The 21,515-nt window shown below is 45.4% G+C and overlaps 2 protein-coding genes across 4 annotated transcripts in view; one reads left to right on the top strand and one right to left on the bottom strand.

The window, feature by feature from the left end:
• Positions 1 to 4,542: 4,542 nt before the first annotated feature.
• On the bottom strand, positions 4,543 to 17,189 carry GMFB (glia maturation factor beta). Of its 3 annotated transcripts, none has more exons than XM_027662493.1 (7): positions 17,131 to 17,189; positions 14,548 to 14,644; positions 14,103 to 14,152; positions 13,096 to 13,145; positions 11,994 to 12,076; positions 10,680 to 10,753; positions 4,543 to 8,316 (listed from the first exon to the last, which is right to left on the bottom strand). In XM_027662493.1, coding segments are annotated over exons 2-7 (330 nt in total). In that variant the 5' UTR covers positions 14,549 to 14,644; positions 17,131 to 17,189; the 3' UTR covers positions 4,543 to 8,244. The 3 variants fall into 3 exon arrangements, with proteins under 3 accessions (XP_027518294.1, XP_027518293.1, XP_027518292.1); XM_027662492.1 differs by having other exon boundaries at positions 17,114 to 17,158; XM_027662491.1 differs by lacking the exon at positions 17,131 to 17,189 and adding an exon at positions 15,303 to 17,005.
• Positions 17,190 to 17,418: 229 nt separating this feature from the next.
• Positions 17,419 to 21,515, top strand: part of CGRRF1 (cell growth regulator with ring finger domain 1) — a 16,437-nt gene continuing 12,340 nt past the window's right edge. The window contains exon 1 of the mRNA XM_027662586.1: positions 17,419 to 17,540. Within this exon, the coding sequence (XP_027518387.1) occupies positions 17,434 to 17,540 (107 nt within the window). The 5' untranslated portion in view covers positions 17,419 to 17,433. The remainder of the gene's footprint in view (positions 17,541 to 21,515) is intronic.

Raw genomic sequence — 21,515 nt, 5'->3', positions numbered from 1 at the left:
CTGTTTGGGCTCTCCCGTTATGTAATGACCACATAAACAAATTAACATTATAAATTCATTTGCACATGAAAGTGAGTCTCGAGAGAAACGATCACATTTGAAAACCAATTTCAAAGCATGGACACTGCCAGGCATCTCACCATGACTCATTACAGAATCCACCCGTGGCCTCAATCCCTCCAACATTTACTGTCAGATGGCAACAGTTTTCATTTAATAGGCTAAATACTGAATATTCAACCTGTCCTCTAAACAACAGGGTTTGTTTTTCTCTTGCTGCATAGAGCTCCTGTTAATGTCTCTCTATACAATTCTGAGACCAAGGCATGATACCGGTGTGTGGACACGCAAAGGGACCAATAATTGTATTTTCAAGAACTATTTTATAACGTGTCTCAGGATTTGGCTGCTCATTAACAAAGAGAGGGACTTTCCCAAACATTCTAGGTTAGCCTATCTGTAGCAATGATGTCACCCTTTGTCCTTAGCTCTTAGAATCCCAGAATGGTTTGAGTTGGAAGGGATCTTAAAAATCATCCAGCTCCACCCCTCCGCACCTCCCACTAGACCAGGTTGCTCAAAGCCCATCCAACTTGGTCTTGAACAATTCCAGGGATGGGGATTAACATCCTTATTGTTTCTGCCCCCAAAAAATAAGCTGCTCAGTGTCTTCTCAACAGCCAGACTTTGGTGTCCCTGTTCTCCCACAGACATTCTGTGTGGCCCAGAGTACAGCACCTTCGGGCCCAATGTGTACTCACACACTTAAATCACAGTAAATAGGATTTCAAAAGCCTTCATCTACATCTAAATTCCCTCACAAATCTTGCTTTTGATCTCTCCAGCTACATCCTTATTGTCAAATCAGCTCAAAGCTGTACCAGTGCTAGAAATCCACCCTGCTGGCTGTTCTTAAGATTTCAGTCCTGCCCCGCTCTGGCTCTGTGTCCGTAGGAGTTCTCCCACCAGGCACAGGGAGGAGGGTGGAGTGGCTGGCTCACACTCCACATCTGCCTCTCCAGCCCAATGTGGATGAGGGCACAGAGCCAGTGCCTCCAAGACTGTAGGACTAAACTGCAGGAAGGAGGCAACAGCAGCACTGAAGATGCAGAACTCTCTGTGAAATGAGAACAGCTCCACTTCACCTCCCAGACAGGGAACGGGGGCTTGGACTCTACTTAGAGACCCTGGAATGGGGCCATCCAAGGAAGAAAAAAAAGGCTGTTGAGTGGATGCCTCTATTCATCTATTCTCCCAGTAATACAGCTATACAATTTGTTTTGTACTCCTGAACCAAACAATTGCACATTCACAGTTGGAGGTGGGGTATAAATATTGTCTGTAGCTGATCCCTTGATCCCGCCGGCCTCGCTGAATTAATCACACTCGTGGATCAATCCAGGATTTGTTGCTGGCAGAGCAGATGGCCAGGCAGACTGCAGTTGTGAGCAAGGCGGGCACGTTCTCCTTCCAATTATCCAGCAGCATTTTCCAACGGCGGATATTTAAAATTAGACATCATTTTGAAGAAATGCTAAATCTCTCTTGTTCTCTTCAGCTCCATAAGGGCACAACCCCCTAATTTTTGCTCTGCTTCCATCCACTAAGGCCTCAGTGAAAGTGTGGGATGGCTGGTGCCCCCTTCCCTTTCAGCTGAATGTCTTCTGCCCCAGTTTCTTCTGCTGTCTTCCCATTTCCCGCAGAAGAGAGGTGACAACACCAGCTGCTGTTTGGCACAGGGATTTCAAGGGTGCATTATATTAATTGCTGAGCCGAGGGCTGCAGGAAAGGGAAGAGAAGCAGCATTCATGGGACTCATGGCACGGAACAGCAGGAACGGGGGTGACAGTGTGTGCCTTTCAAACAGCCCGGATGGGACTTCCCCGCCGCAGGAGTAAATTTGCCGTGAAAGACAGACGTGCTGTTTTCCCAGTGTTCACATCTGTTCTGCATTCAGAGTCCTTCTGGATGATAATTGCTCCTGTCTCCTCTCTGTCCCCTGCTGAGGAGCTGCCAGAGCTGTCGGGGGAGTTTTGGCCGAGCTCCATCACGTTCCGTAGGAGACGTCTCACGGAGCTCCAGAGGTGAACAGGGTTAACCCAGAGAGTGTTTGCAGTCCCTGGAAGAATAAAACACGACAGGAACAGTCCAGAGGAGACGATCCCCCCATGGTGGAGCACAATGGACTGCACTGATTAACCACATCCATGCAAATGTGTTGGAATCATCTCCTTCACTTCATGGCGCGTTAGAGAAAAGCCGTGGAGGTCAGTCAGAGCAAGGCGAGGCTGCACGGGAATGCTGCACATCCCTGCAGCACACAGCCTGCTGTCCATGGGGATCACGTCATTTTAGTGGCACACAGAGGAACAGCAGGCATGGAAGAAGGCCTACAAGACCTTGTTGGGGAATGGTGGCCACGTTTACAGAATTACAGAATGGGCAAGGCTGGAAGTGGTCCCACCTCCCTGCTCAAGCAGGGTCATCCCAGAACATGTTGCACAGGATTGTGTCCAGACATATCTGGAATATCTCCAGTAAGGGAGACTCCAAACCTCTCTAGGCAATCTGTTCCAGTGCTCGGCCACTGCACGGGAAAGAAGGTTCTCCCTCACATTCAGGTGGAACTTCCTGGGCATCAGTTTCTGCCCATTGTGTTGGTTCCTGTTGCTCAGCACCATCCTCTGACACGTCCCTGCAGATACTGAAGGACACTGATTTACCCTGCAGAGAATGTTACCAAACTGAGTTACACGTGCAGAAGCCAAATCCAAGATCTCCAGCACTGAGATCCATAAAACTCCCTGTGCAGGCTTTCCCACAATGAAGCTGAGCACGATTTTTTTTAGACCTTAGGGAGCATCACCAAAATTGCCCCATCTGTGCAAACCAACAAGTGCAGGGGATAACTCACCTGCCTCATGTCCTGCCTTTTGTTCCAAGGGGTGAGGCCCACCTTAAACCCTCACCCCTGCCATACAGGAGTCCAGCTGAACAAATCCCAAGCACTCTTACACACCTCGGGTGTGTCCCACAGCCCCACCAGCTCTTCCCCTCGAGGCTGCTCCGTATCCTGCTGTTCTGCCTCTCAACGGCACCACCTCAATATCTCACCTGCTTGTGCTTGACTTCCCCACCCTCACATGCACCCAACAACATGGCAGGACCTTCACCTGTGAGGAGCAGAGAGGAGCTTTGGGGTCCCTGCTTGTACTTCAGTCAATTCCATGACCCGTGGGGGACATGGAACAGGAGGCACAGGCAGGTCACAGACTCCAGCACACAGGGGCAGCAACTGCCCCAGCTCCCATCCCTGGAAGTGTTCAAGGCCAGGCAGGAGGGCACTTGGAGCAACATGGGATAGTGGAAGGTGTCCCTGCACATGGCAGGGGATGGAATCAGATAATTTTTAAGGTCCCTTCCAACTGAAACCATTCTATGACTCCTCTTCCAGCTCCTTCAAAACCAACTACATTTCTTCTCCACGTTATCCCCAGAGATCCTGCCACGCCAAGGGATCTCCTTAGAAAACTCCCAGCCCTGAGCAAGGCATCTCTTCACACACCTGGGAGAGAAAGTCCCAGCTGTGGGATACTATGGGTACCCAGCAGGTTTGTTCTCTGCCCTGGAGGTTTCATGTTTTATTTCCCATTCCCTTGTCTGGTTTGGACTTTAATAACCACTCAGCTGCCCTTTTCATCTGAACTATTACAAGTCAATGACCTTTCCTGACTGGAAGCAGCTGCCCTTCACTTCATATCCTTGGATGTCCTGGCAATTCTTTTTATTCTGCTGTTGCTTTTACTGTCTGTGATCTGGCAGTACCAATAAACCATCGCCTCATTTCCTAGTGAAGCACTCAGTGATCACACAGGTGACCTTCCCCTCCCATGGGAGAGCTATTTATTCCTTTGTTCCTCTCCTTTACTCAGCTGTTCTGCAGCACCATTCTTCTCCCACAGCAGTTGTGGTTTTTTTTCCCAGAGATTTTGTCAACAGATTTTGTTGTGACTTTGGTGACTGAGGTGCCATCCAGGAGCCAGATGTGCTGCAGCAGCTGTGCATTTTCTCCCTCACAGAGCTCTCTCACCTGGGAGCAAAGGGGTTTATTTCTATCATGTCTAATTTGTGGCCTATTAATGCTGTTCTTCAGTGCTGGCACAAACAGTGCATGTCAGGTACCAAGGCTGAATTCCTTGGATTACCTTGGGCAGTTTTTTCAACAATACAGGAGAAAGATCTCCAAAGATCATGAAAAGAAGAAACAGCAATGAAGAGGAAAAGGAGTGCTTTGATCAAATTATTCCAGTGGTTTCTTGGGCAGGAAAGAGATGAGAAGGAAAAGTACAACTAAATGTCTCCTTCAAGCCTTGGGGTCCCCTTGACAGCTACTCTGACACTGTTCAGTTGGCTCCTGCACTCTGTGTTGGATTCCACAGCTCCAGGAAGCTGAGACACAGAGGGAGGTCATACCAGCATTCCCAGATTTTCCCTGTCAGACACCCACGTACCACCCTGCAATTAAAAGAGGCCAACACAACCTCTTAATGAAACATTTTATTTAAACCAATACAAGCACCATGCTTAGCAAAAAAAAAAAAAAGATTTGGTTTAAAGTAAACATGCAGTGTGAACTAGCAGAGACTAAACAGCATATGGAAGTTGTACTGGTTACTGGTATTTTCATGGAACTGCCAAATTCTCAGACCTGGCCCTGAACCTCTCAAACCTTTTACAACAGTGATTTGGGACCGTGGAACAAACACAAGAGTTTCACTGAGCCCCCTCTATGTCCCACCATGGCTCTGTTTCACAGTCATTACATGTTGTACCAAAAAAACGTTGCATGATATTTATTTCTGGAGCGCACTGAAGTGAGGAATTGAGCTCTCTTGCTTCTGCCTGTTTGAGTCAGGCCCCTGTCACCAGTTTAACATCGTTTCTGGACCGGCTGTTTTAAAGATACAAAAATGGAATCCTGGTACAAGTGCACAAGATGCTCCTTTGGAGAAGTGATAAAGGTGTCAACACCTCCATTATTGCCTCCTTTGATAGATCAGAATAGCATTCATGATACTACAAATACACTTAAGCCATCAAAATACCAGCATTTACATTTTTTTGTTAAAAATATTCAAACACTACAAGTCCATTTCATGGGCTGACATGCAAACTCATGCTTTAATTCAGCTTACCATCAATGAACTGGACTACAGGAGCTGTGTCCCAGCCATCTAGTCAATATTTAAAGCAAACCTGATTAATTGTGGCAGAAGTCTCCCTTGGAGAGACCTTTAACTCCAGGCCAAGGATTTTAAGGCCGACTTACTAACTCCTGAAAAATAGGAGCTCCCAATGGAAAATGCTGACTCTCAGACCTTTAGCTACAAAGGCTCCCACAGGTTAATTTGTGTTGTCCTTTAGATCCCTCTTCAGAGGTCTGAAAATGTAAGAGAATTGTGTGATTACACTGGAACACACTGGCCTGGACACGGACACATCTGCCTCCCACTGAGCTTGGAGGGGGCAGCAGCACAGAACACACAGTTCTACAGATAAGGTGGGAAAAGGATGGTGGGAAAACAAGTAATATTGGCACAGGAAAGATCTGGACATAATTAATGTCTTTGCTTAGCCAGGTATTAGCACTGCCTGTATCTCAAGGGCCCAGGACAATTAGCAGCAGACAGCTGTGTCAAAATGCTGCATGAAAACCAAGGAGACCAGGAACAAGCCTGGAACAGCAAACACCCCCTGAGTACCTGCAGCTGCTTCCACAGCTCAGAGAGGGGAGGGGGTACAGCTGCCAGGCAAGGCTGGCTGGAGAATAATACTGGTGGGCTGAGCAGCACCAACATCACCTCTCAGGAGAAACTGGGCTTTAACTCTCACAGGGTCTGTTTGCTCTCTGCAAACAGAGGGGCAGCACCCAAGGCAGAAAGGGCTTAAGTGGAGGCACGAGAACATGTGAAGTGGAAGAACTCTGCTGAAGATGCAGCTGGAAGGAGCAGCGTTTTCTTGGCCGAAGGTGGAGCAACCCAGAGATGAAAAGTCAAACAGAGCCATCTGACTGCAGCAGCTCCTCCCTTCCCTCCTGAGACAGGCCTCTGGTACAGTTATTTTTGTGCAGACCTGTGCAGGCAGCAGTTGGCTGCTGGCAGCCCACCAGTGTACAAAGTACAACAAAGACGATTAATCCAGTTTTCCCCACTGCAAATCAAGCTGAACGTTCCAAGCATCAGCTCCCCTCTCGCCCACGCTGTACTTTGACATGCCTCACCTCCAGCTCAATCCCAAAAACACCCAAGCTCCCTGCTGTTTCCAGGCTGATGCTTGGAATGACGCTATCCTTCGAGCCAAAGTCTTGTTTATACAATGTTTGTCACAAAAGACATTGTTTTTATTGATTTGCAGTACAGAATGATCAAGCAACAGTTTCATAATCAACATCTTTTCATCCAGGGAAATGAAATTGTTTTTCCAGTTCACTACTTTAACACAGGAATTTAATTACAAGCATTTCTTTCCCGCACCGAGAGATCGATTTAATTGGATCATTCCAACACGTATTTTGAAAAGCTCCTCTCAAGTCAGATTTATATACAAATAAATGAGCAATAACATCAAACTAATAAGAGATTTACCAACACTGAGGACCTTTGCAAATGGATTCCTTGTGATCTTGCAGGAATTAGTGTTTTAACACTAACACAAGGGTACGTTCACAAACGAAAAAATAACCCCTCTTCCAGCAAAGGCTTCACAGCATGAAATACTGGCCTCCAAATTTAACACTGCATTCCTTCCCAGCGAGCAGATTGGTTGGGGCAGCTGTATTTTAAGGTATGTTATCAACAGGAAGCTGCTCTTACGCAGATACTTGTTCAGCAGCACAACAAACACTCACAGCGGAGAGACTGTCCCGTGAGTGCTCCTTCTGCCACGGCACGGGCCGAGCGTGTCCCACGTCAGACAACTACTCTAGTCAATATAAAACAGACCTGTAAAAAGGCTGGTCGCTTATAAAAGTTAAATACTATTTTCACATTAGAAGATCTGCTGTTTTCAAAGAGATGAACCGTTAAGTCGATGAGAATCAAATGCAAAAGCTTCATCTGGAATGTAATTTTGACCAACAAGCGGTTAAGAAAGTTAAGAGATTTGTAATTAAAGTACTCAAAAGCTACGTGTGGCCAACTTTCATAACAAAAGAGATACAAATCATTCATTATCATGAAAAGCTTTAACCTCCTGACTCCTACAAATGGAGCAGATGATTGGAATTTCAAAGCAAAAGAGGTTGGCTTTTTGTTTTAACAGATGTCAGCTGCAGCACGAGGCACTAGGAACAAATGTTACTCGGATTTTTTTTTAACAAAGTTTTTACCAAATTTGTAAGAAGTGGCAGTGTAAAATTCTCAAGTCCTTTTAAAGCTAACAAATGAAAGGCACACAGTATCACCAGGTGTTCAGATAACAGGAAATGAGCAGAGGTAAACTTCTCAACAGTGTCAGAAGTTAGAGATGCAAGAAGGAATCTGGTATGAGAAGAACCAGAGTTGTAGTTCAGCCCTTAGTTATCAGCTAGTTCCTGTGAGACTGTATTAGCAGGAGAACTGGACAGTCAAAGCTTTGCCCTGAAATTTAGAAAGATTGACTCAGGCAACTGAGGAATTACTGGAATGACAAAAATTAGTTCCAAGAATTTGAGACAGTTCACATGGACTCAATGGAAAGATAAATGGATGGATTTGCTGTACAAAGATTTTGTCTTTTTAATACCAAATGATTCCAGGGAGTAGTTTTCAAAACTGAGAAGACATTAAGTCAAAAAAAAAAATCTGAAAAGTAAGTGACAGTACACAAATTCTGCATATAAATGGCTAACGTGTGTCATCAGGATGCAGTTGTAGCTCAGAAAAAGTTAGCGTCAGCTTCCAAATGATGTTTGTACATAGTTATAAATCCAGAACTGAACTATTTTAGTCACAGAAATATTAGTCACAAGAGTGCAAAAGGAGTCCCTGCAGAGGAGTATTCCCTTTTAGCAGGTACAAATAAGGAAACACCTGCAAAGATTTGTTACTTCGAGGAGACAGACCTGCTATTCTTTGCACAAACTCTGCACAAGAGAGATACTGCAGGAGACAGCTGTGAATACAGTGCATTGCTGGGATGTAAGTATTCATGTCTGGTTCCAGTGTCACCAGGATGGTACACAAATACTTAGTACAGAGGTTTTCCTTAGTGGAAGAAGCCCAGTTTCTCACGCAGCCACTCTTCAGTGAGGTCTTCTGTATTCCTGATTTCGAACACCTAAACAAAAGGGCACGGCATCAATTCCCGAGGGGGGGCACTGGGAAGGGATAACAACACAGTGCAAGCAGCACCTTCCACACACTTTGACTGAGCTGCAATAAACCAGTAACAAACCCAAAATGTTCAGGTGCTTTCTTGAAAGGATCAGATCAGTGGAAAATACACAAAAGCACGTGGCAATGAACAAAAGTAACCTGAACAAGAATCTCCTAATTTCTATTCCTAGGCTTCATTCTTCTCCTTAGAGAACAGCACACACACTGCATTCTAAAATGACCCTGGAATGGCACCATCTCACAAACATTATCTCAGCAGGATTGTGTACTTGAAGAACACAGTTTCATCTCTGGGCTTATTCAAACCCAAAGTTCAGGAACTTTGCTCAGCCCAAACCACAATTACTCTTTCTTTGAACTGAAATAAATCCATAATACCCAGTTTTCACCTGTAAGAAACAAGCCTGGGATACCTCAAAATAGAACACTTGTACAAAAAACAAACCCAAAAATCACAGAATCCCAAACTTGAATGGTTTGGGTTGGAAGGGACTTTAAAGACTATCTCATTCCACCTCCTGCCATGGGCAGGGACACCTTCCACTATCCCAGGTTGCTCCAAGCTCCCATTCAACCTGGCCTTGGACATTTCCAGGGACAGGACAGCCACAGCTTCTCTGGGCAACCCCCCAAAACAACCTAAAATCCACCAACTCAAAGCTTTGTGAAGTCTTAAACAAACCTTGAACACAGCCTTGAAGCAGAAAATAAGACCTCTTTTTAAATTCCATGTGGGCAAGTAACTGGTTGTGGTTTAGGTTTTTAATACCCTTGAAGAGAAACCACGTTAATTGTGCAGTGCTCACTGGAGTCCATGAGATGCCCACAGATGGATCATCTGGTCCAAAGAGTCAGAGAAGTAAATTGTACAAACCCACAGAGCTTCAAATTGGAGGAACCCCAACATTCAGCATTATAAGAACAGAACAGCTCAACAGAAGCCAAGCTAATATGCAAGTCACTGAAAAAAATGAGAGGACTCAGTTGAGTCACATGCAGAAATCACACCAGGAGGAAGTCACAGCATGAGCCAAAATGAAACACAGCTCAGCAAGTGGCAAGAATAAAGCACATTTAAAGAGCAAGCAAGCAACCCCAACTGGAGACAGGCTGTCTTCTCCAGCTTCAGAAGGAAGATGATCATGGACCTCTATATCCGCTCCTGGGCTTGCATTCAAAAGACTTTCAGACTGAATTTCTCCTATTTCAGAGGTGAAAGTACCTCCAACTGAGCTACTCCCCAGGCTTTCACCTTCTCCCTACCAGCCCTTCTCTCTCACTTACTTGTAACTGTCTTCTCTTCCTCCTTTCTATCACAGTTCTCAGGCCTCCAAGATGCAGCTTCTACAGGGCTAAAAAAAGATTTCTTGGGGCTGAGCTGATTGTTTCCACCATCTTATCTTCTGCTTCCTTCCCATTTACTCTTGTCAACTTGAGGTCTACTTTAAAACAGAGAGGTCTTTTCTTACAAGGTACAGCTGGAGGAGGTAGAAGTTCGAGGCCAGGTTGGACAGGGCTTGGAGCAACCTGGGATAGTGGAAGGTGTCCCTGCCCATGGCAGGGGGTGGAATGAGGTGGGCTTTAGGGTCCCCTCCATCCAAACCAGTCTGTGATTCATAGTTCTCTCTCTGGCCCAGCAGACATTTTTACTGGGATGTTGAAGGACTCAGCAGGATAAGGAACACCTAAAGGGAACGCTGTTGTTGGGGAGTGGTGAAGTCATTTCACATGCTATGAAGTGACTACTGACTCTATTAAGCTTTCCTGCTTGAAGCTAAACATTTAAGGATTCTAGGTGCCAACTAAGCAGAGATTTCAAAGATCTCCAAAATGAAAAACAGGTGACATTTCTTTTCTAGGATATACATACACCTAGGCCTGGTGAGTGCAGTGATTTCTTCTGGTCTCAGTACTGGAGGAACCACGCACAGGAAGAAATTGTTCAGCACTTGGCACATGTTCCTTGTTCTGCAGGCTTTGCTGCAGGCACACAGCCCCAGAAAGCAGCTCAACTGATCTGCTTCACAACACACTAAGCCTTCAGTCTATTCTTCCCATCAATAAATTCATTCCCAAAAGTAAAGCCAGCCAGTCCACCAGTAGGTATATTCATTTTTGAGGACACTGTTCTTCCTGTACCCTAAACCACCAGAAATCCCCCCCCATACTCCTCCTTCACTCTTCCTAAACCAGATTCTGTTTGCTGTAACCACAAAGTCTCACAAAATTCTTTTTGCCATCGGTTCAAGCAAGACTGAAAACATCCTCTGCACCCTGGACAGTTATTTCAGCAGTCAGTTATACCTTAGTGAGTTCAGCTGTCTGTACAAGCTTATTCTTGCTGCCAGCATACATCATCTGCTGCTCAGGCTTACATCCTGCAGTTATGGGGGGAAAAAAGAGGGTTGGATTAGTTGTTTTGACTGCCAACACTTCAAAAATAAGATTTTTTTAAAAATTATTAAGTGAAAACTGAAGACATTCATAGGAAGATTCTCAGGTAACTACAGAAGAATATGCTCATTAGTTGCTGAAGTGTTTTACATATCTAGTTACTCTAGCTCTGAGTCATGAGGAGTAAAACAATGCAATCAGTTTATCTTCTTCCAGAGGATAACAAGGATAATCCAGTAATACCAGCAGGCTACACTATCACAATACAGAACAAAGATGGAAGTCCCAGGAGCAAATCAGCTCTGCGAGCCCAAACCAAGTCACAGGTTATTTGGTTTGTATTAAAATCACACATTTCCCTGCCCAGGTAAGTTCATGTTGCAGGTTGCTGTGACACAAGCAGAGGATGCAACTGGCTCAGTACAAACTTGGGATGATCCAGGATTACAGCTTGTTTCTCCTGGAACTTTCTCCAGCACTTTCACCTGCCCAGATGTGGGTTAGGGAGCCCTCCTTTCCTCCTTTTCACCCACAGCCGTGCCAGCCCTTCAGCCCATCACGTCACAGCCCTGTTTGGAGGCATCCTCTGCTGCTGCCCACTGCATCCAGGCCCCAGGAAACCCTCCTCTCAAATCCCATCCTCACCCTCTTACACAGTCCTGTTCCTTTCGTGGACAGAATGAAAGGAACAGGACTCTGAGGTCCTCAGAAATAAATGGGCTCCCGTGTCCTTCTGAGATGAGGAATTTCTTCCCCTCCCAGTCACTAATATCCATGAATAGCAAGACAGACAGGAGAACAGAATCCCTTGGGAACAGAGGTGGTACCTTCCAGCCCCCTCTTCACTCATTTCCTGAGCCTTAGATGGTCATATTTTGAGGATTCCCCAAGATTTGAGGAGAGGGTGTCAGGAAACAGGTTAAATTAAAACCTACATGAGAGTGCTCCAGGCCTGTCCTTTCCAGGAGGGTGTTGCTGAGCACAAGCTCATTTAGGAGGACACACCTTTTGGCCCTCTAAGCAGGAAACCAACACTCCTGGCTCAGCCTTTGGAAACGGAAAAGAGAGAATCTCTTCTATCATACATCCCAAGTGCCCCAAATGTGAACCACAAAGGCAGGAAAACCTCCTTGAGAGCATTAAGCACTCAATTTTATCTTCCACAGCAAATAACATTCCCAAATTTACATCACGCAGTAGCTACCAATCACAATGTTCACTCACCAACTGGACTGGAGAAGATAAAGCACAATGGATAAGAAACTCTTCCATCTTCATGCTGGTACTTGTAACTATACACAATAAATGTTTTTTCTGAGGTTAAAGAAACTAAGAAAGTGATTATTAGGATATAATCCTTGATCTTGATGCAGGCAGAAATCACTGTTGCATTTCAGAAGATGTTTTAATTTGATAATAAAAGTCTCACTGTTCTGTTTTCACTTCCACATGTGACTTTCAGAGCTGACCCTGCCTTGGTGTGAGGGCTGCCTCTTAGTAATGTTTCACATCAGGGCTAAAAAACACCCTCACATCGCAAATATTCCTCTCCCAGCTTGGTAAAAAGACTTCCCACACACCCATCAGTGTGGTTTTGGCTGAATGAAAGCCCAATTCTTTCTTTGCTGACCAAGCAGTTTGTTGTTTCAGGTGTTCTCCTGAATCTGAACTGCAGTTTTAGCCAGGACTTCTGTTTTACAGCCTCCCACTGCACTGTGGGCATGAAAGGAAAGATTCAGCACAGCACATGGAGTAGTGCCAGCCAGCTCTGGAGGCTGATGGAGGCAGGTACTTCCTTCACTTACAACTTCAGTACCCCTTTTATTTCATTAGTTAAAGAACAATTTACTTATCCCTCTGTTGTTCCTTTTCTTTTTTTTTTTTCCCAAACAAGGATTCCTCCCCAGATCACGTGCCCACAGCAATCCCAGAATCAGTAACTGCAGCAAAACAACAGCCACATCCTAAGAAAGAACCAAAACACATCCTGAGTTACACAGACACACTTCTATATTTAGAAGTAGCCACAAACTGGTACATTTTACTCACATCTTTACATTACCAGCAGCGTGGCTTGGCTTTACTTCCCCAAACATTATAGAGCCTAAAAGGGAGTAAAATCTCAGGAAAGGCTTAAATGAGTCATTGTTTCAACGAGTGGGGCGACAGTTCAGTGCACCCTGAGAATGGATCCCTGATTATCTCACAAATAAAGCATCAGTAAAATCCCAGTACAGCAAGTACTGGCCTAAAAAGGTGAAGTCCAACGTTCTGAACAGCTTCCAGCAGTGAGTAAGACCAAATGGCAGCAGCATGAGAAGGATATCGAGGTTGTCTCTCAGGCAGCTCATCTTTTAGCTCATCAGGAGAAATACCCTGGTGACATTAAACACAAGCAATATTTGAGCAAATGGTCCTGCACTGGAAGGTTAAAGCAGAGCAAAGGACAGTGAAACACCTGGGAGACAGGCAGAGGTACATCTACAGGTGAACTGGTAACGAGCTCCCAAATTACTGGAGCAGTTTGGGAAGACTTGTGTGCCAACAGAGCCCTGTGACTAAACACAGAATTAACGTTAGCGTGAATAATCACCCCTATTTTAGGCATAATGAGTTTAGCAAACACTTTTGGCTCTAGTTGGCTATGTTGGCAGCTACCACACTTTGCTAACTCTAGTGCTAAACAGAAGTGAGCAAGCACACACCAAAAAGTATGTTAAAATCAGCTACATAAATGAAAAATTTGAGAAATTCAGCCCTTCCTCTTTCAGCAATCAAAAAGGAGCCCCCATTCTATTTAAATTTTACGTTAACTTCTGCATTCTAGGGAACAAGAGCTATGGTTAATGCTCAAATCCCTGGGAAGGATTTAATTTTGCCCTATGGACCATTAAGAAACACCACACACTGGGCTGACCTTATTATGCCACCCATCAAATTTAGAGCCTGCAGGGGATTAGCAATCCTGCTCCTAATTGATGGCAGACCAGCTCAGAGGCAAATGTGCAGATCTACGTGGAAACACAGCAGAAATCTCTTCAAAAAGACAGCAGGTGCCAAAGATGCTTTTTACATAGTTAAAACAGCTTTAAAAATATCTTTTTTTTTTTTTTTTTTTTTTGGTGTGCAGTTAATTAGTCAACTCAATTGCTTCTGCATAGTTTCACTATTAATGGTGCTGTGCTTTACATGCAGAGTGACCATGCATTTAAATAAGCTCATGACCCAAATTAGATTAAGAGTTTGATAACAACTTGAAACTAAGGCAGTACCTTAGAGACAACAATATATTGCAGGCTGAAGATACTCTTATTTACAATTCATTTAACAAACCTCATGCTCCTCATCCAGCACCACCAACTGCTTATCCTTGTCGATTTTCACTATAAATCAAAATAAAACACAGATCAATGTTGTTTTCAATCGATTTATACAATGGGTGCAGAAGCTTTTTAGCATTTTCAACAATTAACAGCCCTTGTGATTCTGCTTTGCTTCTTCAGCACATCCCATGACTTCCCAGAATCATTTCACAAACAGTGGTAGACTCTGAGCCATAATTACATATAAATACTCTGCTAGGAGCAGATGGAGTCTTGTCTCATAAGAACAGCACTGTTTTAGTGGTAAAATCACGGGCAGAATTGGAAGTACTGCAGCTCCTACAGCAAACATCCTCTTGGCTCACAGTTACCTGTCACAGCAGCAACGGCACAGGGGGAGGAAAAGAGGAGACAGGACTTTGTGGCAATTTTTGTCAGGCACGTTTGGAACTTACTTATAATGGCAGCATTGTTGGTCTCCTTGCGAAACCGGAATTTTCTCAGCTTCTCCACCAGGTCTTCGGCAACATCACAAACCACCAGAGACTCACTCTGCAAAAAGGAAATGGCACAGGGCAGGGAGAGATAAATCTTTCTGGAAAGTAAAACAGAAAAGAAATCCCTGTGTCACACAGATGTGTGCACAGACCCTGCTGAAGGGGGCCTGCATGCACCTGTACAAAGTTTCAGAACATCATATAAACCAGTTTAAAAAAAAACAAACAACACATTAACAGAACATTTATCTTTTTAAATATCCCTCCTCATATCCCTATGAATATTTTATTAACTCTTTCTGAAGTGGGATTATTCTCATAGCTCTTAGAAGTAAACTTTACATTTCAGAAGTAGATTTTAGACTTCTACACTCAGAAGTAAATTTTACACCTCATTTGCCAAGTCCTGAAAATAAGGGAGCCCCCTGGAGGGTCAGTAAATGGGGTGAAGTAATTTAAGCATTTAAGATAACAGAAGCCACTATTAGTATTTCAGAAGAAGACAGTGATTAAGGGTCACTGCTTACTCACTGAACTTTTGAGATTTACACACAAAGCATTTAAGACATTTTAACCAAAAAACATGCAGCCTTTTTTCCCCCCCTTGTGCACACCAAGTTCTCAGCAGAGATGCCCAGATAACATATTAGTCATCACACTGAAGATGAGGAAGGAAATCATTATTTCACAAGCAGCCATGCAGGTTATCTTGCCTTGCACATGCAATTTCTGAACAGCACCAAGCCAACCACGGCCACTTCCTGAGCCACGTTTTATCCACACAACCTCTGTATCCAAGAGGTTCGTGCCAGCCAGATAAAGAAGAGTTATTTAATATCTGCAGCTTGTATTGTAGTTGTAAACTCCTAAGGCATCAAGGCTTCTGGGCCAAAATGACTGCATTTCAAGGCTTCCCTAAAACAAATTCTTCAGAGGAAAAAAACTGCAATTAAATCACCTATTAAATGCTCTAATAAAGTGATCTTTCGCTGAGACAAATCACTGCTCATAAATCAGAATAAAGTTGCTAGTTAAGCTCTCAGTTCTATCTCCTTGTGTTCACCATTATTTGTGAGATTTCCCTCAAAAAGCAGAGGGGTGGCTCTGCTTCCCCACTCCCCGTATCCCTGTTTGCTGTCACTCCTGAAGAGATTTCCACCTTGACCAAATCCTGGCACAAATTCTCTGCTTCCTCTGGACAGCTGGAGAGGAAACCAGGCTCTGCTGTGACAGCACAGCTCGGGGACAGCATGTGCAGCCTCCCTTATTTTGCCTCTTTTCCCTAAAGATTGTTCTTGGCTCCCTCTGTTCCAAACAGGTTGGACTCGATGATCTCGGAGGTCTCTTCCAACCTAACTCAGTGATTCTGGGAAATGTCACTAATATCCACTCTCACTAATTCGGGGGAAAAAAAAAGAATTATTAAAAATTATTTAAAACCCAGCAGAATTCAGGGCTGCATTTCACAGCTGAAGTTACATTTTGCATGTCACTAATACCAACTCGGGAGGTCTCTATTAAAAAAAAAAAAAACAACAGGATTCAGGGCTGCATTTCAAAGCTGGAGTTACACTTTGTATGAAATGCTCTTTCCTGAAGGAGGACTTTTTCCCGTTCCTCTGGGCTCAGCAGTTTCTCCCAGCAGACAAGCCTTGCCCTTGCTCCACCTGTGCAGCCACGCAAAAACAAATCCCCGAGGGAATTCGAAGGAAAACACTCGGTACCATCAGACTCGGGCTGTTTATCAGGGCTGAGCCGGCTGCCCGGCGCTTGGCTTAATAAAAACCGGAGGAAGCCAAGCCAGGATTGCTGCACAGACACGGGCACAGCTGCCAACGCCACAGGGGGGATGATGCTGCTCCCTGAATCCCCCCGGCTGGATCCCCCCCGGGACATCGCTCCCCTCCCCATCTGACAAGGAGACACGAATTTCCCAGATGTGAAAGGACTCTCTCCTTTCACCAGAGACGCACAGAGCAGAACGACCCAATGTTTCATCCAATTTGCCTTGCAAATGCTCCTTCCACAGGGGGTTTACCCAAACCTTCACCTCCCCAAACCTTCACTACAACCACTTCTTCCTTCTTCTTCCATAACCAATCCTTTACCCATTAACCAGCACTAAGGCAAACCACCCCACATTTATCCATCGGCCCTTGTTCCGACCACATCCACAGCTCCAAACCCAGCACTCGGGCGAACGACTTCCATGAGCAACAATCAGATGTTCTTTAGCGAATTAGCTCAAAACGCTACCAGGACGCGCAGCGACCAGCTCCGAACAAGCCACCAATCGCTTCACAGACACATAATCAGCTCCTCGGAGGTCACATCACGCGTTTCCCTGATTACTCCACCATTTAGCCCACGAAACGCTTCCGAACCACTTAATCATGTATTACCTCGGCGGGTGGACCCCCTTCCCCCCTCCCGGCCGGTTTCCCCCCGATCCTCCCCTCACGGTTCCCTCGGGGTCTCCCCGGTTTCCCCCTCTGAGGGAGCGGTGCGCGCTCCCCCCGCTCACCATCGTGGCGCGCGCACCAACCGCCGCCGCTCGCGCGCCGCCGCCGCCGCCACCACCTCCGAGCCGGGCTGTGCCCTCCGCCCCGGCACCGCGCATGCGCGCCGCAAACCCCGCCCCCTCCTCCTCACTCCCACCAATCACCGCCGCCCGACCCCGCGGTGGGCGGGGCGCCGTCACGCCCCTACGGGTGACGCGGAGGTTCAGGGCCGCCGGGCGCGGCAGGGCGGGAAAAGGAGGGAACACGTGACCGCGCGGCGCCCCGCCCCGCCCCCCGTTGCCATGGTGCCCCAAAATCCCGCCCCCCTCCCTCGCCTGTTGCCATGGCAACTCGCGCGCTCGCCCTCAGGCGCCATCGCGCCCTGAGGGGAGAGGGCGGGTCGGGGCAGCGCGGGCTCGGTTTCGCGTCCGTCAGTGTGCTTTTAGAAAGGTAAGAACGCACTGTTTAAAACCCTGAAATTGAAGTATATGAGGCAAATCAGAAGTTGTGCTGTTTGTGGTGCTTGTTGTGGAGAATAATTGTGGAAGTGAAGCGGACAAGTGGCAATAATAGGAGCAGCCCCTGCTTGGCAGACGCTGCTCTTCCATAATAGCGTCTTCGTGTGGGGCTGTCTTGGTGCTGGAGTGAATATCTAGCCTTCCTTGTGCTGCTGGGAATTTAAACTGCTGTAACAGCAGAGAAAATGCCTTTTCAGTGATTCCATAATACTGAGAATTGAGAATATTGCTTTGCTCACTCAGAGAGAGTGAAAGTACAGGTGAAGGTTTCGCATCTCAATACAGTGAATTATATTAATGGCAAACACCAGATTTATAAGATAAATGTAGATTTTCACCAAGAGCCTCAGCAAACACCACAGAAATGTGGGAATGCCAAACACGTGTCAAAACTGAAGTTGTTGATTCCACAGAATCACGGAGTATCCTGAGCTGGAAGGGGACCCACAGGGATCAAGTCCAACTCCTGGCCCTGCATGAGAAAGCTCCAAGAACCTCACTGTGTGCCTGAGAGCCTTCTCCAAACACTGAACTCTGTCAGGTGTCACTGTTTGTTTAATTTGACCCCACGCTCTGCGTCAAAACTGCTCCGTGAAGGAAAAACCAGGGGGGTCACTGTCACAGGAGGTCCCTTCTGAGGGAAAGTTGTTCTTTATTCCTGCACGTGGGGTGTCTCATCCAGCTTGGGGCACCCTGAATGCAGTTTTACACGAGATCCTTACACCTTGCTCTGGGGTTCAGGTATAACAGAAGCTGACCAATCACTACTGACACACATGTACTACGAATTTGCAAAGCAGCTCAAATTCTGTGCTGGAACCACCCATCTGCTTCTTACTTGGTCTTAAGGGAGCCTGGAGTTGGTGTTGCCACGGTTCCTTATCTATGATGCCACATAATGGGAGGGTTTCACAGAGGTCTTAGACAGGTTGGGATGCAGATGTGGTAGTGTGGGATTGGAGAATTCAGAGGACATGAGGAACAGACATGATACAGGAAAAGTCACATAGACAAAGCTGAGCCATGTCCACCTGCTGTGGAGGTGAAGGTGTCTGTGCTTGTGGGGCTCACACCTGATGACAGACACAGAATCTACTAACACTGTCATTAGTGCATTTATCCCCAGCCATCCTAATCCTTCTTGCTTGTTGCTTCAACAAAACATCCTATTCCAGAATCTGGATGGGGCTGCGAAACTCCCCGGCTGCTCTTGCTGTGCAGGGACGAAGCAAGAGACAGCACCTCACCCAGAACCCATAATTGGTTGGGGATGAGCTGGATGAGGCCACACGGGAGCACATGGACCCATGGAGCAGCGTGTGGGGTATCTGGAGTGGGAGATGGCTGCTGCAGGAGCTGGAGCAGGGCCCCCTGGAGCGCAGTGTCAGGGCCCGGGGAGCCCTGCTCGGGGCTGCCCTGCAGCAATGGCACTTCTGGGCTCTTGCTGCCATCCTGGGCTCTCGCTCCTGGTGTAGCCTCTTGGAGAACCTGTGCTGCTCCCTGGAGAAAAAGCGCCTTGGCCACTTCATCGCACACAATAAACGGGTTCCAGTGGAGATCAACTTGCCACCAGACTTCTGGAGATTTGAAACACCCAGTCTCTTCCAGCACCTGGTGCACGATATGGATGCCCACACAGAGGCCCTGCAGGAGAACATCTGTCTGTTGGTATCAGCTCAAAGGACTCCTGCTCACGGCCCATGAAAGATGTGCTCATGCACAGAGCTGGGCTTGTGGCCCCTGTGTATATGTAACTGTGTATATATAAACACTGTTGTTAGTTCATTTATCTCCAGCAATCCAGTACAAATATAATTCATATTATATAGGTCCACACACATGTATATATGTATGCATACATAACATGCTCACAGCTGATGTGGGCCCATGTCTGTATTAACTGTATATATATTAACATTCAGTTGGAAAAACCAGTCCCCCCTCAGAGCTGTGCACAGCAGGAGGTGAATCACCCTGTGCAGCAGATGGAACAGACAATCCATCTGCAGGATGCTGGCTCCATCAGGAGCACCCTGGAGCAGAGTGGGGTGTCCTGAGGAGCCCTGCCCTGGGCTGCCCTGCAGCAGTGGCACTTCTGGGCTCTTGCTGCCCTCCTGCTCCTGCTCCTGGGACTCTGGTGTAGCCTCGGGAAAAGGAGCTGTGAGCCAGACAGCAGTGGCCAGGAAAAGAGCCCTGGGAGACACTTGGATGAGGGAGAAGGGAGTCCAAGGAGCCAGTGGTGTTGCAAAGGAAGAAGCAGAAAGCAATGATGGTACAAACGTGGAGGAAGACACCAATGATGGAAATAAAGAAGGCGGCTCCAGAGTTGCTGCAAATGAAGAGGACGATGATGCTGGAAGTGAAGGAAAAGAAGGCAATGATGATGGGTATGTACAGGAAGGCACAGCTCTACTGCTGTTCAAAGAGGTGCTTATGCACAGAGCCGTGCTTGTGGGCCCCTGTATTTATATAACTGTATATATATTAACGCTGTAGTTAGTTCATTTATCCCTGGAAATCCTGTATAGTCATAACTCATTAAATGTAGATATAGATGTATGTATATATATAACATGCTCACACCTGATGTGGGCCCACGTGTGTGTTAACGTGTGTATATATGTAACTGTAAATATGTTCACATTCTGTTGGAAAGGTCAGTCCCCCACCCAGAGCTGTGCAAACCAGGAGATGAATCTTCAGGCGGAGCACACAACCCCGGCCGGGAGCCGCGTGTCCTGGGGAGCCGTGCTCAGGAATGTCTTCAGCTCTGGCAGCTCTGGGCCCTTCCTCTGGTCCTTGTCTGTGCTTGTGGGGCTCACACCTCACGACAGACCCCCTATATATCAGCAGGGGTTGATTTATGTAAGTTGTTAATATGTGGTTAGTGCGTTTATTCCCAACAAACCTGTAAGTAGTTAATGTGCAGTTAGTGCATTTATCCCCAGGAATCCTGAACCTGCTTTCCTGTTGTTTCAATAAAACATTCCAGAATCTGGATTGTGCAACTTCTTATTGTACTCGAACAGACCTGTACTGCTGAGCTGGTTCTAATCAGAAATTAAGTGTATTGGCATCCAGCTCATCTTACCTTGGATGACGAGCTGGAACTCAAGGAGGTTTCGTTTCTGCCTAGTAATGCTTCCCTTTAATGCATCTCACATCCTAAACCCTCCCCAGGGATCTGGTGCTACCTCTCTGGGAGTGCTGGATACAGAGAAGGGGCTGCTCTACTGGCATATAATAGACATAATGAATACAGAATATATAATATGTATCATATATATTATATCCTATAAGTATTTATTGAGATTTATAATTTTACCACATTTTAGTAATAATTATAAATAAATATTAATAAATGTTATTAATTAATATATGATATTACCTATAACATTCTCTATAACCACATGACATTAATTAAATAAATATCGACACAATAATATTTTATTATTTTCCATATCAATATTTTCAATAGAAATATCAACATTATCAATATTTCACTGTATTATATAAGAGATTGCATTAGTTATATTAGCTGTTTAGGCTTCAGCTGTGTTTCATTATATCAAATAATGCAATACCTGCTGCTCTAAATAATTATGATTTATCATGTATGGAATATATATGGTATAATATATGTGTTATTATCATGCATATTTCATATGTAGGTTATATTATAACATGTTATGGCAATATAATACCTTATAATAGTAGCTTATATTATAATAATATAATAATATAATACAATATAGCAATATAATATAATGATGTAGTATATACTATATAGTATATATACTATATATACTATATATATACTATATAGTATAGTATATATACTATATAGTATATACTATTATATTATATATTACAATATAAAATAAATATTAAGATATAATAAATTTTA

The sequence above is a fragment of the Corapipo altera genome, unplaced genomic scaffold, assembly GCF_003945725.1.
Source record: "Corapipo altera isolate COAL_440 unplaced genomic scaffold, ASM394572v1 169, whole genome shotgun sequence".
Taxonomy (NCBI): Eukaryota; Metazoa; Chordata; class Aves; order Passeriformes; family Pipridae; genus Corapipo; species Corapipo altera.
The sequence above is the reverse complement of the archived record's forward strand: the minus strand, read 5'-3'. Positions and strand labels throughout refer to the sequence as shown.